General features: G+C 39.0%; 4 protein-coding genes across 4 annotated transcripts; 2 read left to right on the top strand and 2 right to left on the bottom strand.

The window, feature by feature from the left end:
* Positions 1–812: 812 nt before the first annotated feature.
* On the top strand, positions 813–4,142 carry CLUP02_02936 (uncharacterized protein; the record flags this gene model as incomplete). Its single annotated transcript, XM_049281964.1, has 3 exons — positions 813–2,695; positions 2,823–4,002; positions 4,092–4,142. The coding sequence occupies 3 exons, from the start codon at positions 813–815 to the stop codon at positions 4,140–4,142; spliced, it is 3,114 nt and encodes a 1,037-aa protein (XP_049139107.1).
* Positions 4,143–8,175: 4,033 nt separating this feature from the next.
* Positions 8,176–8,376, bottom strand: CLUP02_02935 (uncharacterized protein; the record flags this gene model as incomplete). The annotated part of the gene is made up of 1 exon (XM_049281963.1): positions 8,176–8,376. A coding segment is annotated over one exon (201 nt), but the record flags the coding sequence as incomplete, so codon positions are not given.
* A 3,548-nt stretch (positions 8,377–11,924) lies between these two features.
* CLUP02_02934 (uncharacterized protein) lies at positions 11,925–14,714 on the top strand (the record flags this gene model as incomplete). The annotated part of the gene is made up of 1 exon (XM_049281962.1): positions 11,925–14,714. The coding sequence occupies one exon, from the start codon at positions 11,925–11,927 to the stop codon at positions 14,712–14,714; it is 2,790 nt and encodes a 929-aa protein (XP_049139105.1).
* An 8,849-nt stretch (positions 14,715–23,563) lies between these two features.
* On the bottom strand, positions 23,564–25,438 carry CLUP02_02933 (low-affinity glucose transporter HXT1; the record flags this gene model as incomplete). The annotated part of the gene is made up of 5 exons (XM_049281961.1): positions 23,564–23,936; positions 24,014–24,120; positions 24,173–24,307; positions 24,378–24,419; positions 24,470–25,438. The coding sequence occupies 5 exons, from the start codon at positions 25,436–25,438 to the stop codon at positions 23,564–23,566; spliced, it is 1,626 nt and encodes a 541-aa protein (XP_049139104.1).
* Between the last annotated feature and the right edge of the window lie 1,690 nt (positions 25,439–27,128).

The following is a 27,128-nucleotide window of genomic DNA, read 5'->3' as shown; positions in this document are numbered from 1 at the left end:
CGGTAGGTGCATATGACCCTTAGGAACACCATACACACACCCTGGATGGGATCTGTTGAAGTCCCTCCCCCCCGCCCTCCCCCGTAGGTAGGGCCAGTGTCTTCTGTTGAAGTATCACGTAGGCTCGGCAGTCTCCACGCTCCATGTTTCTCAAGAAGTCCCTTGACCCCGATGAAACGGTCTTCAAGTCCTGTTCATGAATTTGTTCCACCTTCTGTTTGGCTTTTGGACTTTCCTTTGGGGAAGATATGGCCAGTCTCCAGTACAAAATCGGATTGGAAATGATTCAGATGCCATCCATGCTTACCTACTATGTGTGAGATAGAACACGAAGAAATAAGTCAACTAGGTACTTCAACTTTCCAATTGCGGCAAGACAGTTGCGACCCATCAGCCCATTCCCCCTCACACAACAATCGCTGTGTCTAACAATATCGGAAGGCTGCAGCCAAGGCGTTGCTTTCCATTGTTGCTGATCCCACCAGGCAACCGTGGTGGAACCAACAGCTTACGGGGAGCAGCCGCCTTGGTTAACCCGCTTACTAAGGGAGTATACACGCAGGCAACAGCTCAATCCGGTTGATATGCAGCTGCCTGGTCGCCTTATTCGATGATGTGAGTCATAAGAATCTCAGCAATTCTCTATTTGATTACACATTAGCCCTTGTTCAGCGTTGCTAGATGATCAGTATATCATCTCGTCATCAAGTTTCCCCTCATCTACATCAGTATCACCTTCTCGAATCTGTCCTCGGCTCACTGCTTTCTCAGGTCAGGCAGGTTCTTCGGAATCATTCCGTCGCCAATAAGCGATGTCTTCCCAAAGCGAAGATGATGCTGTGATTATCGACCGCGACGATGTCAGCAACTACAATCCCGAACAAATTCTCCCCGAGTCTCCTGAAGTTATCCAGAAACTCAGAGCCTGGCTGAAACCCACTTCATACGACTTCGAAAGCAGCGAGTACCGCAAGCACATTGGTTCGCACATCCAAGGCACAGGAGATTGGCTGACGGCCAGCCACTCTTACAAGCAATGGCTACAAAGCGAAGATACCGGTCTGCTATGGGTCAAAGGGATCCCAGGGTCTGGAAAGTCGGTGTTGGCTTCGAAGATCATCAAGGAACTCTCGGATAACAACGATGGGAGCCCGGTACTGTATTTTTTCTTTCGACAAATCATTGACGCGAACCATGAACCGGCTGCACTTCTCAGGGATTGGCTTGACCAGGTCTTGGCATACAGCCCACCACTCCAGAAGCGTTTGAAAGGGTATGTGGTGAAGGAGAAGTATAGCGACAAAACTCGATTACTCGCCACTATGTCGATGCAAGACCTGTGGGACGATCTTCGACTGGCGTTTTCGGGACTGCCTGGCAGAGTCTACTGCATTGCTGATGCTCTCGACGAAATGGATCGTGGCAACGATATCTTTCTACAGGCACTGGCCAAGCTTGGCAACTGGAATCCTTCGAAAGTGAAAGTCCTCGTCACAAGTCGTCCGGTTCCCGCCGTTGAGGGTCCTCTACGACATGCCAAATGCAATCAGATTCGTCTTCAAGAGAACGTAGTCGATGCCGATGTTTCGACATTTGTGCGACAGGCGCTGAATGTTTCAGGTATCTCCGACCATGATCGACAACTCATCCAGGCGGCCATTCCAGGTCGGGCTAATGGCCTCTTCCTTTATGCCAAGTTGGCCATGGACTCTTTCCTCGAGGCAGGGGCCGATGTCAAGGCAGTTCTCGCCTCTTTGCCAGCCGACATGAACCAGATGTACACCGACTTACTCAACGAACACTCCCGCAGATCAAGAGTGCCCGACGCGATTCAACGTTTGATTCTGCAGTGGGTTACCCATGCGACCCGTCCTCTCAGGCTCCTCGAGATAGCTGAGATGATTGACGTCACATACAACGATGTGGCTCATGATTTGAGGGGCACCAAAGACCTTGTTAGGGCTGCGTGTGGCCCTCTCTTAGAAATCTTGCCGGACGAAACCGTCTGTGTGATCCACCATTCCTTTACAGAGTACCTCAAGGGTACGACCAGATCATCATATGATAACGGCTACCCGGTACTTCGCTGTGGAGACACGCATGCTTGCCTCGGCTCAGCATGTCTGGCGTATCTTCTCTCCGGGGTCTTCGGCGAAGGCAAAGAGGCACAAGACACTCCAATTGTCAAACTGAAGCTCAGGTATCCATTTTTAGCTTATGCGTTGGATAACTGGCATATCCATATTGCTAGATCAACGGCCACGGGCCATGATCAGACCGGAATCAATGTGGCACTGGACAAGCTCATGCGTGGCCCGGATTCTCATGACATTTGGACTAAACTTCAGTGGTTCACAATCGGTAATGCAAAATCTGGCATAACGCCCCTCCATATCGCCGCAATGCATGGGCTCACTGCATACGCAAAACATCTTCTTTTGTCTCCCGAGACTGAGATAGACGCGGTTGACGTTCACGGAATGACTCCCTTATGGTGGGCTGCTACGAATGGGATGGCCGGCGTTATTCAGGTCCTCATAGACGCTGGTGCAAATCCCGATCATGATGAGACTAGTAGTGGTCGCAAGCCGTTGCACGAGGCCGCTTCGAAAAACTATCCCGAGGTCGTCAAAGTCCTCCTTAGCGCTGGTGTGAATCCCTTGACTGAGAAGACAAGGGAAAACCCTAGGCGTCGGTGTGGAAACGCACCTCGATCGATGGACATACACCCCTGATGGTGAGTGACCACGTCTTTGCTGACTACGTGCTTACATATCTGTTGATCGTTTCGCTGACCTTTTGATAATGCAGTATGCTTGCAGGAACGGACATCTAGAGGCCCTGAATGCATTTTTGCCTTTTCTCAAAGATGAAGAATCCCTCCATCGAGCTCTTGCCTGGTCTGCTGGATCGGGCCGGCACGATTTAGTCCAACGGATCCTCCAACTTCCCGAGATTGATATCAATCGCAAGGTCCATGGCGGAACCCCTCTGTTCATGGCAAGCCAGCGTGCTCAAATCAAGACCATCGAGCTCCTCCTCAATGAAGGAGCGGACCCAACAATCCGATGCGAGTTTTATGACGAATTTGCTGGGATGGGCCGCATGAGAATGTTCCTGTCTCGTGATGAAACTGATCGGAATCGAATTGTTGGAATCACACCTTTGTACGCCGCTCTCGAACAGTGTCGCAGAGGGTATTCTCTAGATGCCGAGCCAGATAAGCTCAAGAGCCTGCTAGAGTTATTCATAGAGAAGGGGGCCGACATTAACGATCGGTCTCCTTCTGGTGATTCTCTGCTGCACATAACAACCGGCAATCCCGTATGGGTGAGAATTCTGCTTGACGCAGGCGTCGATGTCAATGCCGTCAATAGCGATGGATGCACTGCCCTTCACGGGAAGGTGATGGCAGAGTCTCTGTCTCTTCTCGTAGAGACCGGTAAGGCCGATATCAATAGCAAGGCCACTTCTAATGGGAAAACGCCGCTTCTCATTTCGCTTGACGACTACCACACAGACACGACTCTCAAGCTCATCGAGTACGGCGCAGACTGCACCATTGTTGATAATGCCGGCAATGGCCCTCTGCACATTGCCTTGCAATCCTACAACGCAGAACCCGAAGTCATAGAAGCACTCTTACACGCTGGCGCAGACCTGACTTTGAGAAACAAATCTGGACAAACGCCCTTGGACGCCATGTTCTCTCGGAACTCACGAGTCTTCGACTTGTTGGACGTGGTAATTCAAGCCGGCGTGGATATCAATACAAGAGACAAGAATGGCGCAACAATTCTCTTTCAGGCTGTCTCAGGGAAGGCCTCCAGCTCAGAGACTGAACTGCAAGACACAATCATGAAGCTACTAGACAGGGGTGCCTTATTGAAAACTCGAGACTTTGAGGGGAGGTCCCTTCTACACGAGGTAGTCAGGTCACAGAATGGGCCTCGGGCCTCTTTCAGTCGGCAGGAACCTGGTCCTTCCACCTTGGATTTCCTCGTGAGTCTAGGTCTGGACGTTCATGACACAGATTACCAAGGCAAGAATTTGATTCACGAATTATGCTGGCGAATCAATACCGAATTCAGATCCAAGGACATGCTCGATATGCTGAGGATGCTGCTCAACTTGGGCCTTGACGTTGATCAACCCAATAGTCGTGGTCGAACACCACTTCATCGACTATGTATGTTAGTATACACGTAGGCAGGTCAGACCTTTTGGTCGCGACTAGGTCAATAGGTCAGTATAGGTCTATTGCGTGTATATAGGAGGGGAAGATCGTAGGCAGAGCCCGCGGTCCCTCAGTAGGTATAGGTAGGTAGAAGGGTCCGTCTGCACGGGCCTAGACTACCTACCTACTACCCCTACCTAACTACTTAATAAGGCCCCTTTTTTACCTCGTAATCTAATATTAATAATCTTCTATTTTTATAATAAAAAAGGTTAGAATAGGGGCTAGGTCCCCCGTTAGTAAGAACTAGTAATAGAATTTATAGTTAATTCCCTATTTAGAAGTACCTAAAGCTATATATTAAAATTTTAGTATAGCTTCTATTATAATTATTTATATAGAAATTTTAATATCCCCTCTTTCTAATTACTTCCTAATTTTTTAATATATATAATTTATATACTTAAACTCCTTAGAAATCGTCGAATTTAATATAGTTAAAAAAAAGCTTTTTATTAATCTAATTATACCCTAAATACGTATATTTCTTTTTAAATTAAAGCCCGAGAGGCATATACGTTCGCTAAATAACTTATTACTTATAATATATTACTATTTTAATTACGTATTACTTATTTTTTTATTTTAATTATAATAATTCCTTTACTAACGAATCGTTCGAAGGACTTATTTAGTATGCTCTTTATAAACCCGTTAGTTAGGTTATCGTTATTACTAATCTAACGGATTTTATAGAGCTCGTAGCGTTTATATAATTACTTAAGTATTATAATATTTATTATAAAGCGCTTTTTTTTCGTAATACTTAGTTTAATAAGGTATTTATATAATAAGTATAAATCTATATAAATTATAATAAGGATTTTTAAAACGTTAAGTTATTTAATAATAAGGTCTAGGGTAGTTAAAATAGTATAAGCGACGTTAATACCTATAATTATTTTATAAACCTCTAATACTAATACGCTCCGGGTAATCCTTTTACTTTTTATAAAGCTATAGTAAATAATATTATTATTAATTATAAAGCTCTCGTTAGTTTATTCTTTATTTATAAAGATAATAATATAACCTAATTATAAAGTATAATTAGCGTTATTTATAAATAACCTATCTATAAAAATAAAGAGTTTAGCTATAGTTAGATCTAATAATACGAATATAAGCCCTCGGTCTAAGTAATCTATTTACTATTTAATATAATAGTTTAGTATAGTATAGTTAGGAAATAACGGATCTATTTAATATTAAGTAATAAACGACGTATTAAAAGCTACTTTTAGTTAATAAATTAATATAATATAAGTACTTCGAGCTTATTACTTAATAAGTTATTATTTAATATTTCTAGCACGTATAGCTTTAACGAGGTAATGCGGGATATTCTTATATAGAATATGAAAAGTGAATATTCATATAGAAGCAAGAATATATGAATATAGGGGAAATAAGCGTATATAAAAGAGGTTTTTGTAGTAAAGAGAGTAATATAGTTGAATTACTATATGAGAAGTTGCTTGCTTAACGAAAGGTCTAGGTAGGCAAATACACGCCTACATATAGGCATAGAAACCTCCTACTAGAATATTCCATTGCTTATTAATTATGATATAATTAATAAGCGTATACGTAAGTGAATGCGTAATCGTAGTACGTAATTCCGCCTCGAGTAAATTCCAGATTATTCAGTTATCTTCCAGTACTTTCCATTGCTCACGTAAGCTTATATAAGCAGTATTGCTTACATAATCAATACCTATAATAATCTACAGAAATCGTAGATTAATATGGTATATAGTTTGCTTACGTAATATTGATAATAAGGCGAATAATAAGGTAAACAAAGTTACCTTCGTAACAATATTTAATATTAAGGGGTTAACCTACTTAAGCTTCTTCTTTTAGTTTTTCTATTTAAATACTATATTAATACTTTTTAATAAGATAATCCCGCTATTAAAAATAAGTAGCTCGTTAGCTAATACTTATTATTTTAATTTAGCTAGTAGTTTAGTACGCTTAAGCTTAGTTTTTTTTTTTTAACTAAAAGTCTTATTTAATAGTTTAATAGTATTATCGGTCTATATATTAATAATATTAAATAATCCGCTTTTTCTTATTAAGATTAATAAGTATAGATTAAACGTAAATATTATTATCTAGAGTATTTTTAAATAATACTTACTATATATTACTTATTAATAAGTATTAGATTTTACGAGATTATATAGTAGCTATATAACGTATAGAATAGTGCCCTTAGAATATAAATAATAGATCTAAGCTAATAATTAAATAAAAACCTTATAATAAAGAGGTTAGCTCGATTATATATATATTGAAGTAATATTTCGTAGCTAAATAACATAGCTTTTTTAAATTAGGGTCGGGGCTAAGGTAAGGATTAAATATTAATTAGTTTTTTAAATTATTAATAACTACGTAAAGATCTCCTTTTTCTCCTTATTATTATACTCTTATATAACTAAATAAGACTTTTTAATAAGGTTAAGTCCTAGGTTCTTAATTTTATTAATAAATCGAGACTTAAATATCTTTATATTTTTATATTTAGGGCTAAGTTAAATAAATTTAATTACCCCTCTTTTTATTAATCCTAAAAGCTCTTTATTAATAGATTTTATAAAAAGTATTCTTAGGGTAGTAATAATACCCTTATTACGGAGCTTAATAATTAGCTTAAGATTTACCTCCTTTTTAAATATAAAATAAATCGTAATTATAAAAGTATTATTATAGCCGCGCCGTATTAATATTCTTCTAATTCTCTTATTTTATAATAAAAAGTTATTATTAATTACGATAACGATCTTATTAAGGACTTCGTTTATAACGGCGTTATTATTAGTTAATTAGTTAATTATAAGGATTAGTAAGCGGTCGACGTGCTTTATTATTATAGTTAGTAGCTCGGGGTCGACCTTTTCTAAGTATTAGGGTTTAATTATAATAGCTTAGAAGCTTATTAAGCCGTGAGGTAATTTTATTACATAAGTAGTACTATTTATTAAAACGAGCTTAAATAGGCCTTTCTATTTCTTACTTTCTTACTAAACTTTAATATCTAACTATAGTAATAGATTAATAATATAAAAAATATTTAGTCCGTTTTAAATAGCTAGTGCCTCGCTTATTTACTTATTAATATAAAGTTTACGGACTTCCCTTATTACTTTCTTAACTACTTCTATATATTAAGTAATATTTAGTAATAGTAGAAACTCGTTAAAAATATATAAAAAAGCTTTAAAAACGAGGAGTATAAGAACAAGGCCGTTTAGGCTAATTATATCGTTAACTATTTTAATTACGGCCTAAAGTATAGCCTCTGTGCTTATTAATAAGTATTTATTTTAAATAATATTATATATCTTTTTAAGTACTGCGTAGTATTTCTTAGCCTTATTAATATTGTTATAAGCTTCGATAGGTACTTTTTTAACCTTAATAAATATAGATTTAATAAAAAATTTAAACTCTACGGCGCTAAAGTTCTTATTAATATTTATAATAATCTAATTTAATAAACCGAGGTAGATGTCGATCTAATATAGCTAAAGAGCCTTTTATATATACTTCGTAGTTATATCCATAAAAAACCTTATTATTTAAAAAGAAGTAGTAATATTAACGACGTAAAGTATTAGTTAGTTAGTACCCTTATAATCTATTAAGTATATTACGTTAATTACAATTTTATAATTAAAATCGTAATTATTTTATAAAGTAAATTTAAATTAGCTAGGGGTAGTAGCGTTGAGTTAGTATTATTAATAAATTTTCGTAAGCTTCTTAAGGGCTACGATTTCTATATTATTATTAAATCACTAAAATAGCTTTAGGAAACGAGGAACTAAAGAGTAGCTAAAGCGCCGATATAAGTAGTATAATTTACCTTTTATTAAGTAGTTAGTAATAGCTTTCTTATTATTAAGGAGTAAAAGCTAAGGGTATCCCTATTTATAAATAATAAGTACTATAATATCTCTTTTAATTAGTAAGTTATTAATATTATTAAAGTATACTCTTAGCTTATTTATATCCCTTAGGTAGTATAAGAAAGGAGTATTAATTAGTAAAACGTAAAAAATAATATTACTAAATAGGGTACTAATAACCGTAGATCTTAATAACTTTATAGGTTTATTATTACTAAATTAAATACTTACTTTATTAGTTCTAAAAGTATTAAAAATAACTTCGGGTCGTTATTATTATAATATAAGGAATTAAGGGTAGCTTATAGTTAAGAATTCTATAGCGCTAGTATTAAGTATAATACTTTAAAAGTCCTTTAATAAGTACTTCTTATTTAATAAAAAAGAGGTTACTAATTTTATAAGCTTAGTTAACTTATTAATAAAAGTAATATTAATAAGGCTATGCTCTATTACCTAAGTAGTAAGGATATTTATAAGGGTTTTATTATTAATAGTAGTTATAAAGTATATTATTAAGATCTAGACTTCGTCCTCGTAGTTATTTTTATAATTAAAGTCGAGGCTATTAAAGTATTAAATTATAGTATTATTATTATTATTATCGTTAATAGGGGCGGTTCCCTTATAAAAAGCGAGGAACTATAAATATAAGCTCGGTATAAATCTCTTATTTCTTTCCTTATTATCTTTATGCTTCTTATATACTTAACGTCGCTCTTTTTTTAAGTACTTAGTTAATTAATAGCCGGTTTTATAATAAATAAAATACTTTTTATTAATAGTACTACGGCTACGTTAATTCCGCTTATTAAATTAGGTTTTTTTATTAAAGCTACTATAAGTACGGTCGGTTTAGTAAGTAGCGGGGACCTCTTTATTATAAGTACTATTTTAAAAATATTATTATTACTTATTACGGTTGCGCTCTCTCTCTATAATATTAATTAAAGTACTAAGTTAGTAGTAGATATTAATAAATATAAGTACCGGGTTAAGTATAATAAGTCTATATTTTAGTATACTACTTATATAGTAAAGGAGTTAGTTATTTATATTAAAAATAGATCCCTAGGTAGCTAGTACCTCGTAAAGGATTATAATATAATTAATTAGCGCTTATAAAATCTATTAATTCGACTTACTTAAGTTCTTATAAACTATAGAGTATTAATAAAGGTTATAGAGCTTAGCGAGGTAGTTTTAATAGCTTATAAGTAGCTCGAAGTATTCTTAAGTCTTTTAATATATTATATTAAAGCTAAGCGGGTTAGAGGTATTATTAAGTTAGTTAAAGTAAAAAGTTAACGCCCTTCTTTTAAGTATATTTAAAAAAGCACTAGAATAGTATTATTTACTAATTCCTACTCGTTAGTATAATACTTTAAAAATCCGAAGTTTTTTATTAAAAATATTATATTTCTTATTACTATACTTATTTTTATTATTATAAAGCTTAGCGAGGTTAATTAATTAGTAAGTATTAGGTATAATATCGTCTTTAGTTTTTATATTAAAATATAATATCTAATAAGGTAAATTTCGTTATTAAGTAATAATAACTTTATTTTTTAGTTCTTCCTCTTTTTTTTTAGAGAGGTAGTAAGTTAGTTAGTTAATAACGAGGCTAAGGTTAAAATCTTAATTACTAAAATTAAGTAAGTTAGGGTTATACAGATTCCCTTACTATCTCTTTAGCTTATTAAATAAGATTATTAGTATTTATTAACTATGGGAGTAATAAGTAAAAGAAGTAAAGATCGTAATATAATATATTAAAGTATTTAATATAACTATAATAAGCTACGATCTCTTTAAAAGTCTAAGTAGAGAAGTATTAAGTATTAAGGGCGCTAGCGATCTTTTTTACTATTTAACTACGATCTTTAATTATTAAATTAATATTATTATTTATAAAAAAGTCTCTTAGTTTCTTAAGAATTATACTTTTTATTTTTAAAAAGTCCTCTACTTCTTAGTTTTAAAAGTCGGTCTTAAAGTCTTTTTATAGCTCCTTACTCGTTAGGCCGTTTCGATAATAATATCTTATTATATAAAAAATAAAAATATTAAGCTTTTTATTATTTATAAAAGCGAGTATAATATTAAATAAGCCTTATTAAGTTAAGTTAACGTAGTCTTACTAGCGAATTAAAATTAAGTATAGTTTCGTAATTTAAAAATATAAATAGGCCGGAGGTAATATTAACTAATTATTAAACCCTTCTTACTTATTACTAAGGCCGGTAGTTATTATAGTATATTTATAAAATAAGTTATATAATAAAAAATTATTATAGGATATAATTGTTATATTATAATTATAATATAACGTTAGTTAGGTTAGAAGGAGTAGTAGGTTAGTTATAGCGATCGTTTTAATAATAATAAGCGGGTTACTATTATTAATTAAAAAATTCTACTCTTTTAACGAGGTATATAGATAGAAAGTTATTAAGGTCGGTAGAAGGTTATAAAAAGGGAAAAAAAGCCTTTTATAACCGTACTTTTAGTAATAAATAAAGGATTCCGTTAGCTATTAATTAGTAATTCCTTTTAATACTTCTTATACTTTATTTTATTAGTCTAGTCTTAGAGCTTTCGTTAGGTTAAAAAGAGGTAAATTTATTAATAATATAAAATAGATCCTTATTATTACTATTATTAAAATCTTTTCCTTTTTTTAATATCTTAGAACACTTCGTTATTAATAAAAGATTTATTATTAATATATTTATAATTCCAAAGGTTTTATTATTACTAAGCGCTAATATATTAATAATCGTCGGATTAATCTCTTAGTAATTAATCTCTTTTTATTTATTATTAGTTTAAAATAGCGCTTAGCTATAATATATTTAAAATAAATTACTTTATAAGTAGTTCGATTAGAGAGAAGTGAATAATAATAATAAAGCTAATAAAAATAATATTAATAATAAAAGCGAGGTTAATAATAATAATAAAGTAGTTAATTTTTCTATAGTAATAGTCTTAATAAAAAAGATTATATATAATAGAGCGCGCTCTTAACGGCTTATAACTAGTTAATTAATCGTTAGCTAGTAATAATAAAAGAGAGCTAAGGTAATATAAACTAGGCTATTTATTATTAATTAAATAAATAGAACTAAGTTAATAAGTTAGAATAACTAGCAAGGTAGGTCAAGGCTATTTCTTATATAATTATATCCTTACTAACTTATAGTAAAAATATATATATAATTTAATTACTAATTAATATTAGTATATACGTAAGTAGGTTAGACCTTTTAGTTATAACTAGGTTAATAGGTTAGTATAGGTCTATTACGTATATATAGGAGGGGAAGATCGTAGGCAGAGCCCGCGGTCCCTTAGTGGGTATAGGTAGGTGGAAGGGTCCGTCTGCACGGGCCCAGACTGCCTACCTACCACCCCTACCTAACTACCTAATAGGGCCCCTTTTCTGCCTCGTAATCCAACAATGTATTAAGGCCGAAAGTGGTAACATCGACAAGGACGAGACCTGCCTTTCACTGATTGTATCTCTTACGAAAGACATCAATGTTCGCGACAGGGATGGCATCGCCCCGTTGCATCTAGCCGTAACGGTGTCAGAGGATCTCACAAAGAAGCTGCTTGATGCCGGTGCGGACCCTACGATCGAGACATACGAAGGATTGACGCCACTTCACCTTGCTGCTAGATGTCGGCAGGGCAATATTGTTGGTATGCTTCTTGACGCTCTTCACAATCGAGGTTCGGACAAACCACTTGACAGTCCGATGTGGCGAGGAGCCTGGCTGAGGGCGGCGAGTGCAAGCCCAATCCCTGGGGTCAACGCCACAGCAATCGGATACACAAACGGGTGCGACTGCACACCGCTCTACTACGCTGCTCTCTCAGGGAGACCAGAGATAGTGTCAATGTTGCTCGCCGCAGGAGCCAATGTCAAGGGGGTGAGTTTACGGCCTGCGATTACCGGATTCGAGGATGAGCTCGAACTATGGCGTAGGAAATTGCCTCATGTCAAGGAGAATGGGGCGTGTGGGGGTCTTACGAAGGAAGATGCCACACGGCCGTATTCGAGTGATGGGCGCAGCGGCAGGGATAAACTCGACCCCCTCGAGGACACGGCAAGACTCGAAGAGATTATAGAGATGGTCTTGGAACATGGCGCTGATCTGACCCAGCAGAATCTCTGGGGCACGTCTGATACAGCATACGGTTCCCTAACCGACACAACCACTTCCGACTGTCGAGACTATGCGCTTAAGTGCCTATCAGGTGCAACCAAGAAGCACTCGTTGAAGAGCTCGCAGGCAGTAGCACATCTTGGCCAGAGATTACCTACCTTTGACGAGAAACTCATCCCCCACCGACGTGAAGCCACATACAAGGCACTCCGTGAGCCTGGAGTCATCATACCAGGCAAAGCAAACGAGACTTTGTTCATCACGCGACTTAGACGTCGCGAGTACGATGTCATGGAAGAGTTGTTCAACCTGGGCGTGGACTTTCTGGCCCCTCACCAGATCAGTGGGCTTACCAACTTGGGGATCCTCGTCAGAGGAGGTTTTACTTCTCTTGTCAATCGCATTGGCTTGCTCGTGTCGCAAGCACAGGTCGAAAAGGGCATTTGGTCCGCTCCGGTTGATGGAAAGCAACCTGGATTTGGCCACAATCAGACATGGACCCACGACGTGTCAGACTGCAGCGGCCAAGAATCTCGTCCAGCATTCCTGTTTCAGGCAGTCCATCAGGCGGTTCCCGTGTTCGGTATGGTATGTCTCCTTGTAGAGACCTTTGGCGTTGATTTCAATGAAGATGGTGTCCTTCACTCGCTTGCCAAAGGCTATCACTGGTGGCATGTCGCTCAAGCTTTACCGTACCTACTCAGTAAAGGTGCAAACCTCGAAACTAGAAACTCAAGAGGGCAGACGCCGCTTCATGTAGCCTTGGGCACGGAAGATGGCGCCGGATTGTTCCACGTGGACGCCGCTCATCAGTTGATCCTGAGTGGAGCAGATGTTAACGCTGTGGACAAGGCTGGACGAAGCTGTCTTTCTGATGCAGGGCACAATGTCGACCTAACTCGTTTGCTGGTCAAGCACGGCGCGATAGTTCACGCGGATGCGATCTTTGGTGCTATCAACAAGATGCAACCAGAAGTGCTCGATGCTCTCTTGTCTGCCGGGGGTAATGCCAACATCCGGGTCGAGAAGAACGACAAAGAACCATGGGAACCCGAAACCCGTCGGTGGGACCTGAGCAAGCTCCCAGACGCCGAGTGGTACCCCTTACATCGCGTTGCGGCGAAGTCTGGTAACACGACTTATGACCAGAAGGAGAGAACCAAGCTTCACTCCTCAGCTCTTAGCTTGATCGAAGTCCTCTTGTCCCACGGAGACGACCCACTGTCCAATTTTTCAAGATGCTCTGGGAAAGACTGCTACCATCAAAAGATTTACTCCCGGCTGCAAGCTAAAGGTTTGTACATGTTTGACGAAGCGCCCGATAGTTATGACGCTGTGGGTGACCCAGAATACTCTTTCGAGCCGCACCTCCATGAGGACTGTGTCGTTCTACATCAGCTCTTAGCTGATGGGCACATCGTGCATCCTTTCTTGAAGCTGCCGGCGATCGACGCAAACCATCGTGACGGTAGTGGTCGAACTCTTCTCCATGCTGCTTGCTCCTCTAAACGGGGTCCCGATGTGCCCTTGGACTTACTACCAGGAGATCCATGGAACCCCCAGACATCGAAAGAGGTATCGGTCTTCGACCATCTCGTCTCCCTCGGCGCGGATGTGGAAGCGCGAGACACCTACAGGCAAAACGTACTTCACCACATGCTGAGCCCTCCTTCAAAGCATATTTACGAGACACCAATCATCGAAAAGTCACTCACCTACACGATAGAGAAGCATCCATCGATTATCGATCCAAGGGACAATGAAGGGAAGACACCGCTATACCTGGCTATCCACCGAGCTCTGTACGAAAAGAGGACGACAGCCGCGGACGCACTTCTCAGAGCCGGAGCGGACCCCCTCATCCCTGACAACGAAGGCAACACTGTTCTGCACGTTCTCTCTCGCATGCTTTGGGTCTCCTCTATGCGACCGCTGTTTAACGCGCTCGTCGAGCGCGGATGCGACGTCAACGCTCGCAATTTGAAGGGCGAGACGCCGCTATTCTGGTACTACGCGGGGTTCGACAAAGAGCTGCACGAAGTCTACACGTTCAATCGTGACCCGCAATTGTACGACGAAGAGGGCGGGATCGGAGCGTTCGAGGCGGCGTGCGCGGACTTTGGGGCGGTAGATGACGATGGACGGAGCTTATTACACGTTGCGGCGGAGGGCCACGTTCTTCGATTCAAGACTCTGACGGCGAGGGGATTGGATCCTTTGTTAGAGGACAAGAGCAGGAAGACGGCGGTCGATGTCGCGGCTGCGTGTGGGAACAAGGGGGTGTTGAAGCTGTTCAGGCGGGTCGATGCTGTGGATGATCCGGAGGAGGATGACGATGATGAGTCGCTCAATGTGAACGATGTTTTTTGGCCTCGTTGAACTACTTAGTCTGTCAGATGAATAATTTCTTTGCAACCGGATAGTTCTCCCCCAGAAACCTTCGCGGCTTCCGCGGTATGCAGGTTCCAGAGATGATTGAACGGAAGCAATTGTTCTCACTGGTGTAAAGTAAGATCTTGCAGGATACGTGCGCAGCCTGCCTACTGAGTCTATGAAGCTCAATTTCCCCTCTATTCCCATACTGTCGTGATGGCTTCAACCATCCATGGCCTTACCGCACGTCACGTGACCTCGGTTATATAATCACCGAGGCCTACTTCGCTCGTACCTTGTATATTAGAGCGAGCTTTGTACCTATTTCTTATTTCTAATAAATAACCGTTCTCTTTATATACATCGATGCCCCTATAATAACTCTACGATAGTTATAAGCCCAGCTCTAACTTAGACCCCTATACCTCTATTAAAAAGTTACTTCCTAGGGACTACGGTTTACTATATCCTTTTTTATAACATTATTTAACCCCTATTACGTTCGTTAACCTTATTCCTAAACGAACTAATATTTTTTAAAAAGACTACCGATACTCCTAGGTAAAAGCTTAACTACCGGCGAGATTAGCCTAAGTAGTACTTTGCTCTATAAGTTAAGGCCCGGTTAAAAGACGTCTAGGACCTACTAGACCTGGACGACCTTATTTCCCTATTAAATCCGTTACTCTTTACTAAGTCTATTCTTTTAATTAAGGAGTACGTTAAGATACGAAATACTACTTAAGATTAAGTATATAAAACGGCCTTAACTAAATACTAATAAAGACTTAAGGAGTTTATATAATAATAAACCGAATAGTTAAGAGGTAAGACTATAGTCGAACTAGTAATTAAAAATACTTAAATTAAGTAACTAGTTACTCTAACGAAACCGAAGGCTATAATAGCGAATTAGGTACGTCTTATTAAAGAATACGCCTCTTTTATTTAATAAACCGTATTTAAAATAATCTCTTACTTAAGAAAAGAGAGATCGTACGAATTAATAAATCGCTAGATCTCCCTTATAGTTACTTAAAAAATCTTAGAGGATATAAAGGAGGAGCTTATTAATTCTTTAAATTACTCCCTTCGCGCCGTAATTAAGGTTTTTAAGTAAAAGTACGTACTAAATAACTCTAGTTCGCTTATAATTATAAAAAAGGAATTTAACGTGGTTATAAGTAGGGCGAACTCTAGCGTTAGCTTATTAACTTAAATTAAAGACTTCTTCTTAGCTTATTATTAAGTAACGTAGCTTAAGCTACTTAAAGTCTAGGGGACCCTTATTTTAAAAACCTTTTTTTATATAACTATACGTCGCTTTGCCCTAAACTAGTCTAACTAGGAGCTCGTTAAGATTATTAAACTAGAGCGAAAAGGGGAAGCGATCCTTAATATAGGGTATTATACCGAGATTTTTAACGACCTTTTATATAAAGAAGCGGTATATAATAAGAATTATAGACGAACCCCTATAATATTCGTAATATTAATAAGTTACTTAGATTCCCTTAAGTAGAACGAAGCGACTCTTAACTCGTTTATTAACTACTCTTATAAAGGGACCTATTATTAAAAGCTAATAAATTATACAAAAGTAGAGCTTACTTTAATAGGTAAGATAAAGTTAGAATATATTTAGCTAAGCGCTAACGACGCTTAGAAAATAATTTCTTATTTAAACTAAGAAAAGTATACTAACCTCCGTGCCGACCTCGCTTAGAAGGGCTAGATTTATATAAAACCCCCTTTTAAATAAAGTAATAATAACCGAGGTTACTTTAAAAAAACGACTAAAACTAGTAAGCTAAGTAATAAAAAGAACTCCAAGGGAACTTACCCCTTAAATATTATAGCTATAATTATTAACGTCGGTCTGCTCCTTAAGCTAAGTACGGAGGGGAATAGGAATAGTAATCTTATTATTTTCTCTATCCCCTTTACTAGCCTATACTTCCTTTTTAAGAGCATAGTTATAAATAATTGCGGTACTATTTACCTCGTTAATAATTAATTACTTCTAGAGCCGGATTCTATTTAATAAAGCAATGGCTTAGAGAATATAGATTCTAGAACGGCCTCTTATTTTATTATTACTAAGGGAACGAGGATTATATATAATATCCTTATAGGACCGAAGGGGCCTAGGATAGAGTACCTTACTCTTTATAATATCGGTTTTATTAAGAACTTCTATATAAACGTCGTATTAGAAGCTCTTTTTTAAAAAATTAGTATTTAATACTTAGGTTTTAATTATACCTTTCGGTTCAGTAGCGAATTTAGGAATATTATTATTAAGTAGCTCGAGAGGAAGGTTAATTTAGTCTTTTTAGAATATAAGCCCTATTCGTCCTATTTTTTGCCTAGAAGTTAGTTTTTGTTTATTAATATAATTTTAATGCGTAGCGCTTAGCGCCTACGTTCTTTATATTAGTTAAGGAACGACCGATTGGATATAGCCTAGCTTTAGTACTTTAGATCTAGATATCTTGTGCTAGTAGTACTTAAGAAGCTCGTCCTAACTACTCGGGGGGTAAGGATTAAAGGACTAAGCCGTTTAGAATGCTAATACTATACGACTACTTATATAAAATAGGTTATTTTACGACGTACCTTAGAACGAAAAGTAACCCGACCTTATTATAGGATCTTATAGGACCTCTTTAATTACTTACTAGCTTACGAACGAAGTAAGTGGCTAATACTAATTAAAGATAAGTATTTAGGTAGGATCTTCGTCTTCTTACGAGTTATAAAGACTTATAATATAGTATTTAAGGTCTTATACCTTTTTAAATAATAGGTATGTATATAAAAAGGCATAGCCGTTTATAAGATTTAATAAGACGTAGAATGTATAGTAATCGTAATTAATAGCGAAACTCGTTTTTAAATATAGGTATAGGAGCTAGGAATAGACCTAAAGACTACTCCTTTATATATAAAAGAACCGAACGGAGGAGGGGAACGAGCTAGCTAAGAAATTATTAATAAAGCGATTAGTATAATATTAATAGCTAGCTTACTAAACAAACTCTAAGTAAAAGCTATATTAGCCATAGCTTATTTATATAATATTAGCCCTAAGTAACGTATTAACTAGCTATTGCTAATTTAAACTAAAGAAGTTTAGTTCGCTTATTACTTTAAGTAGTAATAACTAATAAATATACTAAAGCTCGCCCGCAATTTATATTTTTATTAGGGGTAGATGTACGTATACGGCTATAGAGCGTACCCTCTTAAGAGGGACTATAAGAAAAGAATTAATAAGAGACGCTTTAAGGTAGAATAGAGGGGATATATTAAGTACCTCGTAAGTTACGTACCGAACGCTTATAACCTATATAGGATCTAGATCCCCTCGCTTTTAAAAGTTATTATTACCTAAAATATAACGTTTAATAAGATAGCTTTTTACTTAAAAAATAATACTAAAACCGTAATTTATCTACCTAAGTTAAGGGCCGTAGTAGATAAGATCTAATAATTACTTAAAATAATCGAACCTAAGCTCTAATTACTTAGAATTATAAACGAGGAGGAGGCTATATTAATTAATAACGAAGAGTAACTATTACTACTTATACTCGTTCTATAAGAGGTAAATAAGGCTATAGAAAAGCCTAGTTCGTTTTTAAATAGACGAGGCGGGTAGCTACTTACCTCCGAACTAACCCTAGACTTTAAGAATCCGGAGTTAAATATAAACCTTACCTAGCTAATTAAAGTTATAAGCGAGGCCGTAGGGGAAGTCGATCCTCTTATTAAAAAGATCGAAAATATTATATATATATAAATAGAAGTAGAGACTTCTTAGAGCTCTTATAGGGAGGATCCTTTTACTTAACTAGACCTTAACGAACCCCTTTAGTAAGCGAGCCTATGCTAAGAAATAAGAGTAGTAAACGACCTAGTTAGTAATTCCGATATAATTAATATATACGGCTAAAAAGAGGATAAGTATACTAAACGAAGCTAGAAGTTAAAAAACTAACCGCTAAAGGTATTTATTTAAAACCCGAGTTAACGAGAGTAACTTAGGTAGTACTCTTTTTATACTCGGGTAAAAAGAGACTAAGACTCTTTTTTTAATACGTATATACCTAATTAATAAAAAGCGGTTAACGAGGCGACCTAGGGGTATTAAATACTATACTACTACGTTTATATTATAATTAGTAAAACGAAGTACGTTTTACTAACTACGGTCTAATTTAACTAAATCTACGCGGATTAATTAATTACCCCTCTAAGGAAGTAAAAGGATATTCTTAAAATACTAGAACTTCTAAGAAGTTAATTCGTAAAAGTAGTATGGTTAAAAATTTAGAAACTAAAGGAAATAAATACTTAGAAAGTAATTAGTAGGGCGTCGGTTATTTCTAAGCCGATACCCCTTAAATAGGTATTTAATTATAAGCTAGATAGCGATAATTACTTTAATTATTATAAAGCGAGAATTTGCGTTAGGGGGGATTTTTAAAAACGATACTCTTTAAAAAAGACCTACGTAGCGACGCTAGTTACTAGGACGTTTAGGGTAGCTATAGCTATCGCTACTTAATTCGATTTAAAAGTCTATTAGTATAATATTATAAACGCCTTTTTAAACGTAATTAGAAAGCTAGGCGACCCCCCTATTATTTATAAGCTTTTAAACGGCTTTTATAGGCTAGGAATATGCGTCGAACTTAAGCGGGCCCTATATAGCGCCCGCGACGCTCTATTATTATAATACGAGGAGCTAGCGTTAATTTTTAAAGGTCTAGGTTTCTTATTTACGAGCGAGGACCCGTACTTATTTTAAGATTTTATTAAAAGGGTCCTAGTCCTTTTTTATATAAATAATATCCTCGTTCTCTATTATAGAGACTACGTCTACGAGGCCGGTTAAGTAACCGAGGGACTTAAGAAGAAGTACGAGATAAAAGACTAGGGGCTAGTTTTATAATATCTTAAGATAAGGGTCGTTCGTAATTAACTAAATAAGAAGATCTACTTAGCTTATAATTAGTATCTCGAGAGGGTAGCTAAGAAGTTCGATTTTACTAACTCTACTGCTCTTATAACCCCGTTATTAATAGTCCCGATTAAAAAGAACCTAGGGATTATATCCCCGAGCGAGACTAAGTCTTTTTAAAAAAAGGTCGGATCGATATTATATATAATAATTATAATTCGGCCCGACGTCGCTTTTATATACGCTCTACTTTCTTAGTTCTTAACGAACCCGTCCCGTTAGTATTATTCTATTATAAATTAGGTTATATAATATTTTTTTTATATATAATACTTAGTAATATACTTCGGGATCTCGGGGGGTAGCTAGGCACTACTAATCGCAAGCGACGCTTTGTTTATAAATAATAAAAAGACCCGAAGATCCTCGTAGGGTTTTATAATTTCTTTTTTTAGTAGCCTCGTTTAGTAAAAAGTAGCTCGTTAGAATATAGTAACTACGTTAATTACGGAGGCCGAACTATTAAGCTTAGAATATATAGCTAAAGAGATACTCGTTTTTAAACGCCTTTTTAAAAATATCTCGCTCGAGCTTAGTAATATATAAAAAGTATATTATAATAATCGTTAAATAATTAGACTTATAATAAAAGAAGGGGAACGTATTTTAACTCGCTTATGCTATGTTAATATTTAGAATATATAGTTACGATAAGAGTATTTAAGAGGCTTATTTTAAATAGTTTATATATTAACGAATAAGATACTAACTAACGGTCTTATAAAAAACCTTTTTAGAGCGAGGTTCGAGTACTTTATATTGCTCTTAAATATAAGAAATATACGAGAGATAATTATATTAAACGAGGGGACGTTTAAAAAGTAGTAAAACGGCCCGGGGGGCCCGGTTCTTAATTAAAAAACGTAGCTTATAGCTAGGGAGTATAAAGTCGCTCCGGCGACCCCGTCGGGTTACTTAGGAAGAGGCTATTTACCTAAGAGGGTAAGCGTATATTTATTTAAAAGAGACTTTAACGCGGGCTATATACTTAGAGGGATATATAAACTAATAAGAGTATCGATTCCGATTTAAATACTATCTATTTTCGTAAGTAAAGTAGCCGATATTATTACGTCCTTAATAAGTTCTTTTAACGATATTTTTAATATAAAAAGAGCGCTTATAAATACCTCTCTTACTAGGGCCTCGTTTATACGAACCTCCTTGCCCTTTTTCTTATTTAAGAGATTATTATACTTAAGGGCCTTACGTAACGCCGCCGTTATGCGAGTTAGGGTTTATATATTAAATTATAAGTAATAAATAGAACGAGGACGGCTTAGAACTTATTTTATAAGGTATAAGTAGTTTTATATTAGTAGCTACGGTTATTATTAACTTTTTTATTACCTCCTGCTTAAAGTATAAGAACTTTACGCTTAGGAACTATATATACCCCTTAAAAATAGGGGTATAACCCGACTTTTTATAAGTTTAGTAGCGTTAGTATTTACTATTAGTACGCAAACTTAAGAAGTACGTATTATCTAAACGGCTACTAAGGGCGCTCTTAATATATTTAAAGTATTTATAACTAAACGGGGGAGGTAGAAGTACCGGCTCGTATTAAACCTTAGTACTAGGGATAGTACTAGGAGGGTCCGTTACTAAGAATTAGTTCTATAAACGACGATAGTTAGAAAGGTATTATATATATAGTTAATTACTTTATACCCTTTAAAAAGAGGTGAGGGAGGGGGCTATAAACCTACCTTACCTCTCTAATCCTCTTAGGGAAAGTCTTTTTCTTCTTCTCCTTTTTATTTAAAAAGAGGTAAGGGAGGGGGCTATAAACCCTCCTTACTTATACCGTCCTCTTAAGAAACGAGGACGTCTTTTTAACCTCTAAGAGGGAGCGAAGGAGGGGGCTATAAACCCTCCTCGCCTCCGCTACCCTCCTAAGTAACTCGTTTAGCTATAAGGCCGCTACTTATTAAATAAAGTAGTTAGATTAATATTAAATAAATAAAGGCCGTACTACGACTAAAGTATAGGACGAGGGAATATTATTTACTTATCTCGGGCTTATAGGGGGGGCTAAGGGAGCCGCTACTCTTTCCTAAGGCCGTAGCTTTAAGCTTATACTTCTTAGCCTCTTATACTATAATAATATAAGCGCAGTTTTTAACTAATCGTTTTAATAATATTTAAATAAAAACGATATTATTAATAAAAATCCTTTTTTAATAATATATACGTATAAGAACGCGGGTATAAAAGCGAAAAGTAAAGGTATATACGTATAGTAATAATATAAGTATAAGTTAAAAAGGGAAGGAAAGTTAGTACCGTAGGTAGCGGTAAGAAATTTATATATTTACTACCCTTAACCCGTAAGTCGATTATTTAGTTAATAAAAGGCCGTCCCTCGGTCGTACCTTCTATTAATAATATAGCCTTAAGATTACTTATAATAACAAATATAGAGGTTAATTTATAACCGATTTACCCTTTATTTATAACTCTACGCGCAGACCGATTTACTTTATAATTCTTTTTATAAATAGATTCTTATATATTAGTATTTAGCTTTCTATTTTTAGCGGACTTTTTTATAACGATGCGGGTAGTTAGGCGCGCTTTTTCTAAACGTATATTTATCTAGGGGGGTGTATTGTGATAGCTTTAACTATTTATAGCTTTATTATACGTTACGTAACCTCGGTTATATAATTACCAAGGCCTACTTCGCTCGTACCTTGTATATTAGAGCGAGCTTCGTGCCTATTTCCTATTTCCAATAGACAACCGTTCTCTTTATATACGTCGATGCCCCTACAGTGACTCTACGACATATACCAAGGCCGAGTATAGCGCCACCGGGTATCATTTTCGCTTACAACTCGGAGACATGACCTTTTTGAACATGCACAAAAGGCGCGTACAGCTGCCTTACGAGGAGCCTTGGCGTGTCGCGGAAGCAGGACTCCATGAACATGGGTGAAATTTTGACAGGCTCCGTGTTTTGTAGGCTGATCTCTCTCTCACCGAAGTCACAGAGTCTCACCTTCGACCAAAATTCTGGCAGGACTCGGTTATCTTTTCTGCCCGTCAATCCGATCATGGCTCAGGAGAACACGCGTGTTGGGAGATTTTTCGATAAGCTTAGCTCGGGTCCGGGGAGTGTCGGCGTGCTAGCATAAACTCAGCGCGGGGAGTATCGGACAATGTGTCGCGCTTGGTGGCTTGTTGTCTGTGTGAGCGTGAGACTGATTGCTCTCGGTTCCGGAATTTGCGCGGGCGGTCACCGCGTTGGATGCCGAAGCTAAGAGCCGCCGGATTGTTACCCATCCCGGTAGCTGAAGGGGGAGAAGTGGTCCAATGGGCGTTAGTAGCTGGCTTGCCGTTATGGGGTTGGACAGGGGTGAGGCTGGGTATGGACTTTTGGGGGAGCGGAGATCCTTGTTAATAGGGGCTGTGGGTGACTTGGGATGAGGACTGCTGCGAGAAGGGAGTCAAGTGACTAGTAGATTTTAGAGAAAAAATATTCCGTCTGTGGGGGTTGGAGATAATGTGGGAATGGTTTCTCGGCGGCTTCGAGCTGGGACAGATTGAACCGTATGTTCGATATGATACCAGACTGCGTTTTCTGCGTTGAGTGATGAACCCGCCGGTATGGAATTCTCCCCGGTCAACCACCCTGGCTAAGTTAGAAAACCCAGCAAGTACTTTGAAGGACCCGGTATCTTGCATTGGCAAAATGGCAATAATGATCGATTGGTACTATGAGGTATACGTATCTCATCCTACGCCTGACTTTCCACTCTTGTCTACAGACCAATATGAATCTAGACTTTTGTATGCGGCAGCGCCCAGTCTCCACCTTCTAACTCTTGTGCGTGACCTCCACATGAGAAGCCTCCGCCTCCTTAAGCGCGCTCGAGGCATTGCCAGTGCCCACCTCAGCAGACTCGCCATCAAAGATGTAAGCCATGTTCTCTAGTGTCCGGCCCCTCGTCTCGGGGTAGTAGAACCAGACGCTGATGAGCATGATGACGAGAACGGCGAGGAAGACAAAGTAGTACTTCCATTCAATGGCCTCGAGGGCAACAGGGTTGACGAAGGTGTTGAAAAAGACGCAGCCGATGCTCACCATGAGAGCTACCGTAAGGCCCTTGGCGCGCAGGCGGTAGGGCCAGATCTCGACAGGGTAGGATACCATGAGCGGGGTCAGGGCGATGTCGTAGCCGAGGTAGAAGCTGTGAGAATGTTTAGTTGGTTGTGTCTCCTTTCTTGTCCTTGGGACTAGTGAACACTTGGGATGGAGGGATCTTACATGAAGAGGAAGGGGATTACTGCTGTGCCGGTTGGGGCGTTGCCGGTGTTGGCGAAGCTGCCGGAGAGGCCGGTGACAATGGAGAAGGAGATCAACATGATGGTTCCCTATCTTCCTATCAGTGGTTATTGCTGGATCTTGGTATGTGTCTTAACTGACCGAAGCAAGGAACAGTCCTCGCCGGCCAGCTCTGTCAACCATGATGGCAGCAGTGGAGGCGCATATTAGATTCCAGATTTGGATGCAAGCTGAAATGAGCGTTTGGTCGTCGACAGAGGTAATGCCGACAGAGGACTAGAATGCCATATGTCAGAGCTTGGTTCCACTTTGCAAGGGGTCAAGTATTGTGGATGGTTTCACTTACAAGCACCATGGCTAGATAGTAGCTGACGACGCCAACACCGCACTAGAGTCAAATAAGTATAACATCCTGATAGGTGATTTCAATCTACTGACCCATTGTGCAAATACGCCCAAGCTGACGGAAATGAAGAGTCGGTGTCGGTTTCCGGGAGTGGCCCAGAGATCGGACCACTTTGTCTCCGAATGAGCTTCCTTCTCCGCTCGGATAGTGTCTTCGATTTCCATCATCTCAAAGTTGACGAGAGGTGAGTGGGTGTCGCCACCGGCGTGGTTTCGAGCAATAATTGCCCTCGCTTCGTCGGTTCGGTCTACTGAGACAAGCCACCTAGGAGACTCGCCGATGAAGAGCAGACCGGGGATCGAGAGCACGGGCAGGGTCACTTGCAACAGCGAGGGCAGTCTCCACGCCCAGTGGTCGAGATTTCTCGTGCCGTACGTCGCCCAGGCGGCCACCACCGCACCAAAGTACCAGCCACAGTTGTACAAAGCAGAAACCATCCCGCGGTGCGTCGGATAGGCGTTTTCCGTGATTAACAGAGGCGCCGAGAGGAAGAATCCAGAAGCACAGCCGATGAGGAAGCGAGCGCAGACGAAGGCGGTGTCGTTTGGTGCTGCAGTCTGCAGGATGGATCCGGTGCCCAGACAGACCCACGAGATGTAGATGCCCATCTTGCGGCCGTACTTATTGCAGACCCACGCGGCGGCGGGGTAAACGAGGACGTTGCCGAGGGAGTAGGCGGCGTTGACGAAGCCTAGCCAGGCGCCTGTTGGTTGCTTCATGAAGGCATGCCACTGGGGTAGCGCAAGGAGGCCGTTCATCATGGAGCCATCGTACCCGTTCGCGGAGGCACACATGATGAGGGAGGCGATGCAAAGGTTAAGGCGGAGGATGTGAGCCTGCTTGTACCAGGGGCCAATGTCAGGTAGGACAGCCGCCAGTTCGGCGCCGACGGCTTTGGCGTTTGCTTCTTTTGCGTGGCCCATTATTGGAGAATTGACGTTTGAGAGAAAGGTCGAGATAGTGATGTCCCAAGCAGAAGTTCTACCAGATGGACGGGACATGTCGTTGCTATATATCGTTGGTCTGGGATCCATAGCGTGCCCCATGGGGTTGCCTTTCTTCCTTGGCGTTCAAAGTAACAGATATTGCTCGACTCGGTCTTTGATGGCCGGGGAATGGTAGCATCCGCGTGAACTTCGGGAGGAATCAACATGGCTCAATGGCTAATGCAAGCCTGCTAGGTCGTCCGATGTTACTGATGTACCAATGCCCACGTTACTTGCGGAGAAAAACCCCCGCATAGCTCCCTGTTACTTCAAGCGCGGTAGTGGGCCAATGACGCTGATGATCAGGCCCCAGACACGACTTGTCAAGACTCAAGCGGTTGCGAGAAACTCCGCTTCTCACACCACGCTGCCCTTGCCCCCCAAAGGTTCCAGTTTTGATATGTGTGGATTCGTGGGGGATATAACGCGGGTGGGAACACCGGGTCTCTTTCACGCTAACGGGGTTCTTGACCTTTGTCAAAATGGGGCCAGTGCTACTGGCGGCAGGCAGTCGGGAACGCGGGCATTAGGAGGGGGCTGAGAGGAGGGCGGCGGCTCGCCCTTCCCATTCCACCTTTCCGAACAAATGACTCGTAAATCTCGGTGAGGCTATGCGGCTTTGCGTAGGTGTGCGGACTGACGGACCGTGTCCCCCTCGCGTTGTAACTGGACATACAAGCTCATCAATGTCTTGGTAAATATGTGGCAAGTTTATAAGTAAGTTTCCATTACGGTCATCAGCTTTACTACAAGTTGTTCTCCAACTACAAGAGTTATTGAGTCTATCTCTCCCAATCCTTGCAGCTTTGTTTTCAAGTGCGACACATGAGCAATCATCTAATCTAAGAATCCGGTGTCAAGGCATGCAGAAGATGTAAAGGGATTGCGAGATTTTGAGCGGATTGATCAGGAGAGGGTTGACCATTGAGTTGCGGTCAACCGAGGTATTGAGTTGTCTCACGAATGATTATAGGTAACATGAACATGTTGCCCACCCCCGGACGCACAAGTCTTCAAGTAGTTCCGCAATGAACACTGCCAAACTTGAACCATGCAATTTGATGCTGCAGTAATCCGCTGTTTCTCGAGACCAGTGTAGAAGATGGGCAGCTGAAGGTCCAGAACGGTGATTGATGAGCCCACATTCGGAATAATGCCCGAGCCCATGCGACCTTTAATTCGGACTTTTCGCCAGCGTTTGTTCCTTCTTCACATTTGATGTAATACGGATGCTCTCTCTCTCTTCACTTGAGCAATATTTCATCATCGAGCCTTCTGAGAACGCTACAGGTACACTCCCTGGACTACTATCGTATTGCGTTAGACCAAAGTTGGAAATAATGTTACTGATCTGAGGTCAAGATGGAGACAATTGAGATGCTCAGACTTTCATCATCTTGCATGATCATATTGGCTTACATCCTTGAGATTTCCGTAGCTAGGTATTTACCTGTGTATGAGAATGAGAAGGACAAAGACATAGTGCACCGATCGCTACAGCGGTCACCACAACAGCGAAATCAATTATGTGAAAGGATGCAGGGGCTATTAGAGCGGAATGATAGCACCATTTCTTGTAAATTCAGCATCATTAAAAAAGATAACATTCGCAGCATTCGTGGTAGCATTTAGGGAGAGCGGCGGCAGTCTTGTGGGGTAATAACTGATCACGCGTAGACATGAGATTTGATCAATGTCTTCAACT

The sequence above is a fragment of the Colletotrichum lupini genome, chromosome 2, assembly GCF_023278565.1.
Source record: "Colletotrichum lupini chromosome 2, complete sequence".
Classification (NCBI taxonomy): Eukaryota; Fungi; Ascomycota; class Sordariomycetes; order Glomerellales; family Glomerellaceae; genus Colletotrichum; species Colletotrichum lupini.
The sequence above is the reverse complement of the archived record's forward strand: the minus strand, read 5'-3'. Positions and strand labels throughout refer to the sequence as shown.